Here is an 11,977-nt window from a genome sequence, read left to right on the forward strand (position 1 = left end):
AAAAGGTGGTCAGCCTAATGCCAGCATCCCCGATAATCGGGCAGACCCAGATTCCTCTTGAAATCTGTTTAGCCCAGTGGTCTCCAATCCTGGTCCTGGAGGGCTGGTGTCCCTCCTGGCTTTTATTCCAGCTGCACCTTAAATTAATTAATTGGACCAATGAATCTTCTAATAAGCACTTAATTGGTCCAATTAAATAATTTAGGGTACAGTTGAAACATAAACAAGGAGGGACACCAGCCCTCCAGGACCGGGATTGGAGACCCCTGGCTTAGCCTATAGCTCATTTTAAGAGCATAGCCTTATAGGGAGAAAATTCTGTAACCATACTGTGCTTACTTATTTAAACTCTATGAATGCAGGTGGGAGCAGTTTTCAATATTAGTTTTCACTTGTACCAGTTAACAAATTAGACTGATAAGAAGTACAATATGACATGCACAGCACCATCACACTTAACAAAGAATGTATTTTACAGTTAGTCCCAACAGAAGCATGCAGGTAACATCTGAGAACTGCTAATACAGTACTGAGGAATGACTCACTTTAAAGTTTAAGCTGCATTTTATAATTGTACAGCATGCTTTTTTTCCCCCCGGTACAGAAACAAGGACAAAAATGTGTTTTATACTTCAGAAGAAAAGTTGCTGGCACTTAGTTAGAACTAAATTACATAATCGCTTTATTTAATATTTAGGTGACTTTTTGCATAGTACTTTTACAGTAAGTGATTACGGCTTATAATATATAACAATGTGCATCCTTGTTGAATTAAACAGGAATCGTAGTACATTCTAATTATATTTATCACAAGGCACAAGTTTAATACCATCACAAGCATTTTCCAAACACACCACCTCAATAACATGCCTGCAGGACAGTGCCTAGGACCTAAATCACCTACACTTGCCGTAACACTGTCAGCAAGGAGTGGCACTGACTCAGTGTGTTCGGGAGTGGTACTTTAGCCAAATTCCTAAAGGATTATCTCCTCCAATTCATTCAGGGAATTGGAAATCTGTAGCCACTCCTGCTCTCCAGGATGGCCCTTAGTGCAAATCCTTTTGAGTCAACGAAACAGGTAGCAAGAGTGAAAACAGAAGAGTCCCGCCTTGCTGTGCGCAAATAAAAGAGAGAAAGGATAGTCAGCCGATTGACTTGCTGATAAAGGGCTGCCAGACCAGATATGTATAATAACAGACAGGTTGACAGCTACATGTTGCGGGTGCTTATACTCCACTCCGCAAGCAACAGCTTGTAGAAGGCTGGTTCAAAAGCTCATCTCAATGAAGACAGCATGTATAAACAAAATATAAAAGTGTAAACGATCACTATCATGGTCAGTCATGCAAGTCCTCCAGCAGCTATAACTCACATAAAAACAAACAACCATTCAGGGTGGACTGTGAGCTTGTTTACACTGTAACTCAAAGTCTATGATTCCTCAACCCTTAAAGAAACAGTCGGCGGTTTACGTTTCCTTGAGGTCTGTGCAAAGTGCTACGCTCCTGTGCAGGGTTTCTCGTTCTGGTAATGGATATAGGAATAAAATAATACAAACTTGGCTGCACATAAGGGTCCTGAACACCATGAAGCAAACACATGAAAAGGAATAAAAACAAAATCTGTAGGAAGGAGCAGTTGAATCAAGGTTAGTCTTTGGTAGTTTTATAGAGCTACAATGATTTAATCCGCTCTGCTTTGAGTTCTTTTAGAAACAAAAAATGTCACACCTCACACCTGAGCAAAAGCTTGCATATTCTGAATCGGCCCACTTTTAAAGTGTAATGCCCCCACAGTAAAGAAACATCATCTTCACATAGGAAGCTTGTTAACCCATAAACCCATTTTGAAAAGATCAGCTCAATATGCATGCTGTGTACAATGTGATCACAGCAACATTTAAAATAAAGACCCAAAGAAATTTGCTTCCTAAACCCTAACAACAACAGGAGCATGTTAATTTGGCTGACATACATGGGGGAAGCCAGTTTCAAGGGGGTAATTGGAAGGGTGTTTTGTTACAGCTGAAAAGGTCTGCTTTATTTCATCCTGTTAAAAGCAGAGTGCATCAAGGCGAAACTATGGAACCAAGTAGTAAACATGCAGACACAAAACAATGAACGTGATGACACTGTAGCTTTAAAGCAAGACAAACATTATCTTTAAAAAAAAAATTGGCAGCGAGCAAACCTAATCTCTACCTTTACTGAATATTCGCCATGCCTATACTATGCATTAAACAAATCAGGTTTAACAATACTGTTTTTAGCATGCATCCTATGCTTTTCAATGGCACAGACAAGTACACTTTTATGAGGGCCTCGCTAATTAGGTTTCTCAGGGTGGCTGGCAACACACATGCAGATATGGTATTGAAATGAATTACCGATCAAATAGCTGACTCCTGACTCCTCTGCCTTTCTGAAGCGACCTGTCTATCAGGCAGGGCATGTCTAAGCTTGTATATAACAAACTAGTCGCTATCTAGCTGTGAACTAACCCCCAGAAAGACTCCCCAGCACATACAGTAGACTGCTTAAAAAATATTTACAGCAGTAAAAAAAAAAAAAAAAAAAGTAAATCATCCCTCAGTAGACTTTACCGGGTTTACAAAAATCTGGTTTCAGGTTGAGCATTAATAATACCACCCCACTGCGCTGGATTCAATTTCTGTCTTGCTGTCACATTTTGAAGGGCACGTCACACTTGAGGTCCACAGTAAGCAACAGTGTAGCGATCCCACACCAGCACAGAAACAGACCTAGATGATCACTGATTGAGTAATTGATTAGGGTCTGAGGAAACTGTCAGCAAGCAGCAATACAGTACGTGATACAAAGGATATCACAACCAAAAAAAAACAACAAAAGCTGGCCAAAAAATGGTAGTAGCAGAGAAACTGTCAGACAAATCAACACCTTTTTTATGTCAAGACCTGGAAATAGTGAACGGTACAGTTATTGTAATTTATGTTACAGTACAATGTCAAGTAACTAAGAACTGCAAAAAAACAAAGAAGAACTGCAGGGTTGTCTGCTTTAAAAGTGCAACTATGCTATCTCTGAAAATTTGTAACATGCAAAATCCAAATGCATGCCTAACACATGTGAAACACAAAGTTTTTAAAAAATACAACAAAGTCTGGTTAATGAACTTCGGGATACTTTATTTTTAAAACATGCTGATAATCTAAGAGCTAGACCCTAAAATCCCCTTGAATGGCAGTCTCATAGATTCCTGGAATGCACCCCTGCACCCAGATCTTTCATATTCTTTAAGAGTCAGCAAGCAATCAATGTTGCTACCTACAAAAGGCTTTAGGAATCTGAGGGATAATCTGCAGTTTAGTCTAATGCAGGGTTTCCCTATCCTGGTCCTGGGGGAACCCCTGTGTCTGCTGGTTTTCATTCCAACACAGTTCTCAATTAGTTAATCAAACCCTTAATTGAACTGATAATGTGTTAATTGGATCTTTTTAATTGTTCTCTACTCCTAAAAAGTTGATGATTTCAAGTTACTTATAAAATTGTATAGTTAACTTGAAATCTCCAACTGTTTAAAAGCTGTAAACAATTCAAAAGGTCTAATTAAGCTAATGAACAGTTTAGGGTTCAATTAAGTAATTGAGAACTCAGTTTAAATGAAAAACAGCAAACACAGGGGTCCCCCAGGACCAGGATTGAGAAACCCTGCTCTAACGGACACATGCTTCCCCAAACATAGTTGTCAGAAATCATCGGAATTTCTTTTTAATGCAATGAATTTTGATTGGATGCTAGAAATATATAGAATAAACTAATTCACTGATAATCTGCAGGAGTTACAAATACAAAGAAATGCTCCGATGAGTCCAAAGGGCCTGGATAAGGGTTAACCCTAGCTGGGACGAGGCTGTCACTGCAGAGGGAGCAGACTGATATGGACAGTCAGACAGGGAGTGGCCAATGTGTCTGACTCAAACTGATGCAGGTTTACCAATATATTAAACAGTCCATAACCAGAGTGCTGTAACCAGAGTAATGTGCTTCCATAATACCTCAAATTACTGTTATGACTAAATGAATGAGCTACGGTATGATTTTAAATTTTGATCCAGTTCAAAGTTTGCAGCATTTATTTTTTTTAACTTTTTTTTTTTTTATAACAGGAAAATCATTTTATCAGAGCATTACTGTAATGACTTCTCTGCACCTAAATTGTTTTGGACTGGAACAGAAGCTTTGTCGTAAAAATAAAGACTTGTGTTGCACTTGATTAGATCAACCACCTATCTGTGGTTATCTCAGGATTACACCTAAAAATAAATGGTTAATTCAATCCAGGTTGGTTCTCATGTTCTGTAAATAGAAAAAAGCAAACACTGCACATACAGAACCACTGAATATTATCTTTGCCTGACAGTTATCAAAAAGATATCCGGCTTGGGTCAGTAACACACTCCAGCCAAAACACAGCAAAGCTCTGTGCTACAGTAGCACTCCCTCTGACACATTGCAATTATACACAGGTTTCAACTATATATGCCTCTTTAAAATCCACCTCTAATAAAGTGCACTTTGTCAAAGCACTCCAGATGTTTTGCTCCCAAAAGCAGCCTTTTACTGCAGCTGATGGGCAGTTATTCAACAGGCTCAAATGTGTTTAAAGGAAATCCACCAGTTATTAGAGTTATACAGTACAAGTAGACAATATTTAAACCTTATTAAGGTTTTGGTGCAGTGAGATCATGCATTAACTTTTTACCTTGACTTCAAATACATCCATTTGTACTGTTCTTACTGTACTTGCTAGTGTATTTTAATATGTGCTTCTTCTTTGTGAATTTGGCACAATCAATCAATGTGTAAACTTTAGTTTACAGCAGTGTATTTGTACACACGGAAGCCCTAATTGTTTCAGGCGCCCTGCACTGTGCAGGACTGCTGCAAAGCTATCGTTCCTAACTATAGAGTATCCCAGCCAGCCCTACCTGTGCTTGGGGACAGGGATGTAGGATGACATCAGGAGCCGGCTCTGTTCATGCACTGGGTTTAGTGGAAGCGGGTCTTTCTTGGTGTCCTCCCGTCGCCCCACAGAACTTTTGTCATCCATGTGCACACAGGCTTCTAACTTTCTGCCATTCGGAAGAAAGGTGCGTGCGGGTCTTTTCTGTTCCAATTCTGGAACTCCCTCTTCACTCTTGCAGTACAAAGGTATCTGAAAGCATAATGCAGGAATTGGAATACCATACATACTTCACATTATTACATGCTGCTCAATTTTTATTTATTACATTTAAAATTGCAAAGCTGAGGCTCTATAGCCATTCACATTAAAACAGCAAGTTGATGCAGAGTGCAAGAAATTCAGTTTGAACATCCAAATACTGATTGCCTTTACAGCTCACTGGTAGAATGGAAGCTGGTTAAAGTGTTATATACTGTGTGAGCCAGCAGAAACAAACCCCTTGACTGTTTGGGATCCCTAGGGGCCAGAGCTGAGTGACACTGATGGACAGGGGCCAGCTCCACCACCACATTAAAGAATACCACTTATACTGTCAGCTGTGTGACTGTCAGTAGCAATTAAGTGGTTGACAGACATCTCTCAGTATGCTGCGACTGGAATGGAACACTCCCCTTAGACGAAACAACGCCAACAAGCAGGGTTAGAAACAATCTATTTCTGCAGGCAGGCCTTGATTAAAGTACATCCAAGGTGCCAAACCAAAGTTTTGCACTGGCATGCCCCCCGACCCTGTATCAATTCTGTACTCTGCTGCATCTATAACTAAATCTGATCTGCTTTATGTGGCCAGTCACCAGCGGATAGACTCATACTAGAGATGTACTGGCTACACAGTTCTAGGACTAAACCCTGAGCTAATACCCAAGGCAGTTAGTGTAGCAGTTATTTTGGTAGTACTGGAATGGGGCTGTGCACAGCTGGTAACGTTCCTCCTGTAAAAAGCGAACCCACTCCTTCTGTTTTTCATTACTTCTAATAAATTCTTAATTAACTGTGCTGGCACCAGAAAAATATCTAATTACAAATATTGCATTCTGCTTTTAATTAAACTAGATTGACTGCCATAATAAACAAAACAAAACAAAACAAAACAAAAAAAGGGCTGGGTCTGATTCTGATGTTTTGAGACAAATGTCAAAGGATAGTTTGTTTTTTTGTTTATTTTTTAGTATTATTACACACACACACACACACACACACACACATCAGTAAAATCTTGGTACAGTAGATCATCTGAGAGCACTGTTTTGAGTGGGCGTGTCACTGTAGCACAGTACGCACTGCTGGAGGGAAAAAAAGCTTGATTTACACGTTTTTAGATGGCCGGACACTGCAAAAATAGTATAGAACTGTATAATGCGATATAGCCAAACATTATGGATCGTTTATAGAGTAACAAATCCAAGATACGCGACTTCTCAAACAGTGTTTATTCTATTAGATTAGCGATTAATAATAATAATAATAATAATAATAATAATAATAATAATAATAATAATAATAATAACAACATCAAGCTGAGCCTGGTACATTGATCATGGCTCACGACCGGCTTCTTGCGTGTGCTACTGTTAGCATGTAACGTCAAGTCCTGAGTCTACAGTAGCAGTGCTAAAGTAAGGACTGGAATACTATCCTACTAAGAACACTATTAGATGTAGCCTTCCCTCTGAGTGAATAGCATGACTGCCTATCTGAATATTATTTGGGAATGTTGGCTATACAGTTGTTATTCACTACAGTATCACTGTGAGGGAGGGTTTGTTTTTTTCGTGTTAAAGTCCCAACCTCCTTTTCCCTTTACACTAAACTTTGAGCATGCATCGAGTCGCCATTTTAGCAAATAAACTTCAGCGCAATGTTTCTGTTGCGACATCTGCAAGACGTTCGCGTTTAATTCAAATAAAAATAAAACGTATACATATATTGGAATTATAAGTGCGCCGGTAAAGTACTTCGTTTAACACAATTAAACACAGCTTTCTGCAGGTATATTCTTTACCGTATCGACGCTCCAAGAAAATACAGATGAAGTCTCGACTTCTTACTGTGTCTCATGCACTGGAAACTAACATGTAACGAAGTTTGCGCAGATCTCACCTTTTCCAAACCGGCATGAGAGTGTTTTCCATGCACTGTTGTTTTCAAATCAGCCCGATTCATAACGATCTCTTTAGTGGTGTATTCTTTCAAAGTGCCATCGTTTACCATCAGCGTGTAGAAGCTGCTTCCAGTAGAACGATCGTTCTTACAGGCTTGTATTATCTCAAGAACCCCTGCTGCAACAGCCTTGCCATGTGTGTCACAAGTCCCTGCTTGCAAGCTACCGGTACAGACTGAACCTGGAGCTGCGCAAACACTTATCCCCAGCACAGACCTCTTAGGAAGACGCTTGGAATTCATGATCTGGTAGGCTTAGCTACGGTACTTCAGGCTTAATATTATATTTCAAATATATAAAAACAATACATTTAACAATTGCTTTATCCCAAACTTTTAAGTTAACAGTCTACTGCTTTACTAACTGCCTCTCCACCGTTGCCCCAGCAGCTGCCGGTATATAAGAAAAAATAAATGTTTTGCTATTTTTTTTTTTCCCCCTATACATGACACGCCCCCTCTTTGCGCGTGCATCTGGGCAACATTTTAGAACCCCGCCTGCCATTCACTGTGATTGGCTAGAAAATAAATATAAACATTCCATTATGGCTTGCGGCCAGAGCAATGAAAGATGTGATTGGTGGATGAGAGACATATCAGTCAAGGAGTTATGTGTGGGGTTTTTTTTTTTTTTTACGCGGGGGGAGGGGGGCGTGTGTTCAGTTTGTTTGCTAGCTCGCCGGCCGGCAGTTTCTGCGTTGCTGTGATCGTAATTTTGGCATCGTACGTGACAAAAAGCACATTTTTAAAATACAGGCTTATGTTTAAAAACAATATTGAATACAACAAGTTCTAGAGCAGAAGCTTCTTCAAGTTATAGGTAAGTTAGTTGTACTGTTTAAAATAAATACCTCGGTAATAAAAATAAACAAATAAAAAAAGAAGGTATCTGACAGTTAGGGTTATTTCAGTTTTATATTTAGATATTTTAAATGCATTGCATATTTAATTATACACAATACACAAGCCTTATCGTCTACGAATATTTACTGCATAAGGGCTAACTTTTCAAAAACAATTGCTGCATCTGCTTTGCTCTTTCATAAAGCAATTAGTAGTTTCCTGTTTCCTTTTAAAAAAAAAATAGGAACGTGTGCAAAACAAAGCAATATTGTAACGTCGCCCAGGAGTATTGCATCAGAGAACGGACGTGCGTTGTTTTAGTCCCTCTTTGCTCACTCGCACGGTGACTCTCTGCAGTGTGTTGCACATCTAAAGAAATGCCGGTGGGACACGGCCCTTCCAAAATGAAACATCTTTGTGGACACTGCCGCTTAATTATTCAAGGAGATTGGAATATATTCAAGGAGATTGATTAGGCGTGGAGTCTGGTAGCCAGAATAACTTGTAGGGACATCAATTTTGAGACGCCTGTGTAAACGAGAGGTTACATCTCGACGTTTTTATCCACATTAAAATATTACATTAAAAAAAAAAAAAAAAAAAAAAAAAATCGCTGTCATCTATACAGAACCAACTGCCAAGAGTGAGCCTACGGTTATCAGTCAGACCTGCTGTGCTCGTATTACTCCCTGCCCTAGCAGAAAACCTGCCAGTGCTACCGCTAACGGTGTCCAAAATACGCTGTATAAATATTTTTGTTTATTAATATTTTCCTGGTTTAATATGTATCGTTTACAGATTAGATATTTTATTTATAACTGGTATGTTTTTTATTTTTTTAAATACATCTGTGTACATTTAAAGGTCCATAACATAACGAGTGTTCCTAGGACAATGTCTGTGGTTCTAGCTCTGTAAAATTAAGCTCCCCTACCCCCCACCCAGAACATTCAAGTTATTTAACAACTGGAACACTTCAAACATTTTCTCCAGGGTGTCTTGTTGAAGGATATTGCTCAGTTTCACATTAGCTGCATTGGGGGTGAAAAAAAAAAAAAGTTCAATTTATTTCATCTGAGTTTTCAGAGATTTTGCCAGGTTAGTTACTTCAAATGTTCACAAGCCTGTACAATCAGCCTGTACAATCTGCCTGTCTTCTCAGTTACTACAAGTTAATTATTCCAAATCCCTAACCCTCGGTTTACAGAGAAATAAAACGGGTGTTGTGTGTCCCGTTTACTGACCAGACAGAAGCTTCTTCATTTCAGATTCTCAATTTGAATCTTTACCCTCTTCACTGCTGCTGGGGTAGACCGCTCCATTCACGTTTTGTTCTATAATTAGTGTTTTGGATGAGCAAGGCTGCATTTGATACATCTGCTGTATTACAAAAATGCTCTTTTTTATTTTTTGGATAATCCAAAGTTTTGGTTTATCAGGGGTATAGCTGTGTTTATAATATAACAGAATCGGTTGATCATCGCAGAGCTGTTGTCTACCGGAAGACAGGTCACGCCAGCATTGAGAGGAAACAGACAAAAAAGATAGAGGGACCATAGTGCTCACAGAAGTTTGCTTTCATGCATTTCCAAACAAAAGTTTGAACAACATTTATTTAAAAAAGAGGAGAACGCGTGATATACACAAAACACGCAAGAGAACACAATACAAAGCCCTCTTAGATCAAGAAAAAAAAAAGATCACTCCAACCATATAAATTACATTATTCCGGTGCAACAAGCACCCCTCTGTTCATTTTTAATAATACAGCATGGGGTTATTTCTAGGGACACATGCAGAAAATACATCCAGACTTTTTTGGTTTTGCATCAGTATTGCAGCTTTTCTTTATGGACATGACACTTTTATAAATCAAACAGACCATGTGGGGGAAAAAACAAAAACAAAAAAAAACTAATATTTAGTAGCACTCGCAAATATTGTATAGTCTTATATGGTATATAGTGTAATAGTAATTCTAATAATAATAAGATTTTTTTTTTCAACAATGTACACAGAAGCAGATCTAGTTTAAAATGTGACTTTATACGTAATTTGTAACTCCCTTAAACAGTTTAGCTTTCTGAGTGGGTTGCTTCTTCATTACAATATTGTTGCATTTTTTGTTTGTACAGTATAGTAGTGTGAAAGCTATTTGCACTGTAACCAGTGCACAGTTTAGGCTTGAAATAACGATGCCAAAATCGGCTGACTCAGTTTGACTTAACATACACGTGTATAATAGGCGGGGTGGTTCTTGTACCGCCCCCTCGCTGTCGTCAGGACCTGTATTGTCCCTGAAGTCATCACGTAGCACACGTTCGACACATGGCACTCGCCGCTCATGCTGTAGGAGCATGGACTTTTTTGGAGTGGACATTTTGGAAAATAATTAATCTTTCATGTGGATAATAAATAGTTTTTTCAATTTCTGTTTTTTCTTTCTTTTTTTTTTTTACAGTTGTTTGTAAAGTTTTAACACAGGCTTCCAGAAAATGTCAAGGATTTTAGTATTTTCTGCCTAGGTTATACTAGTATAAAAACTAAATGCAAATAGAGATAACCATTGTATGTATGTAGCTGTTAGTATTCATTACATATACAACTTTTATTAATTCCTGACCCTGCATCACGTGGGTGGTGGGGGGGTGGGGGGGGGGGGGGGGGGGGGGTGGCGGGATTATATATGAAATGCTCAATTTGGGTTTGAATCCAACTTTAAGTCAATTTGGGTTTTGAATCCAACTATATCTTTTAATAAATATATATATATACTATATTATATATATATATATATATATATAAATATATATATTATACACACACACACACACACACACACACACACACACACAAATATAACCCTGGATTCAAAACCCAAATTGACTTTCCATGTTAATTAACACTCATGCACACAGCTGTTTAAATTACAAGTCCTTTACAGCCTCATATGAGGACATGTGCATGGGGTGGCAATAGCGTTTAATACTATGTGTTCTGAGAAGAACAGTGGCAAGGTAAACTTGTAAAGTTGTCTAAAAAAGTAAAACTTGTAAATCCAGTTTTTGGAAAATATATTTTCAATCAGAATGAACAATTTTAAATATCTGTGTATATTGACTGGATTATAACTGGTAATATATATATATATATATATATATATATATATATATATATATATATATATATATATAGAGAGACACCAAAGAAAAGGCTTATAGTTTCAAGTTTACCATTTGTGTTTGTAAACCCAGATGCAACAGTTGTTAATCATTCCAGTGGACAGAACCCTAATTTAGCATCTCTCAGAGAACAATCCCTCCAACCACATGGCAGGGCACTAGCTGTCTCCTGTCTCACAGGTGAGATTGCCCCCTAATGGTCTGTAAACAGTAGTTCATAACATGCCCCACCTGCTATTCGTGAGTCGAGGCCCAAGATCAGAGTAGATTATCATTTAGCGATATAAAAAGACCAAGCCGGTAAGACACCAGCAAACCATAAACTGATGGGGTTTGATTCCGATTTACTGTAGCAAAAAAATGATCCCACTCAACAGCAGTTTATAGTACAGATGCAGAATGGGAAAGATCTGTATAATAGAAAAGATTTGTTAGCAGCTATAATGATACTCGGATTAAAACCAGGCTGCCCTTGTAATCCTTCAATGAAATAGCTGTGCTGCTCTATTCAATAATTTTCAGTAGAGTGCCGAAGAACCAAAGGGTTTGACTTGCATGAAATAATATGCCAAGTCCAATCCCAAAAGGCATATGTGCATGGGATCAGGTACTGGGGATTCCTCTTTCTGATTCTGCCTTAAAGCTATTGCTGCTGCCCAGATGACTGTTAAGTGAATCAGCTTTCAGTTGAACAAAAGAATCATTGCTTCTGTTAGAGATGGAAAATAAGTTAGAATCTGAACAGATGTGATTCATTTTTTTTGATGTGCGGCGCTGCGCCC

The 11,977-nt window shown here is 38.4% G+C and overlaps 1 protein-coding gene across 3 annotated transcripts in view; it reads right to left on the reverse strand.

Annotated features, from left to right (window-relative positions):
• Positions 1–7,577, reverse strand: part of LOC121297979 (zinc finger protein 704-like) — a 36,174-nt gene extending 28,597 nt beyond the window's left edge. For 2 of the 3 annotated variants that reach the window (XR_005947251.1, XM_041224637.1), the window contains exons 1-2: positions 7,111–7,576; positions 4,973–5,199 (exon numbers count right to left, since the gene is read on the reverse strand). Coding sequence is in view for 2 of the 3 variants with exons in the window: in XM_041224637.1 (XP_041080571.1) it covers positions 4,973–5,199; positions 7,111–7,413 (530 nt within the window). In the remaining variant the exon portion in view is untranslated. Of the gene's footprint in view, positions 1–4,972; positions 5,200–7,110 lie in introns of all 3 variants that reach the window. The other variant, XM_041224638.1, reaches the window with a different exon arrangement.
• Between the last annotated feature and the right edge of the window lie 4,400 nt (positions 7,578–11,977).

This window comes from Polyodon spathula, chromosome 23, assembly GCF_017654505.1.
Source record: "Polyodon spathula isolate WHYD16114869_AA chromosome 23, ASM1765450v1, whole genome shotgun sequence".
Lineage (NCBI taxonomy): Eukaryota > Metazoa > Chordata > Actinopteri > Acipenseriformes > Polyodontidae > Polyodon > Polyodon spathula.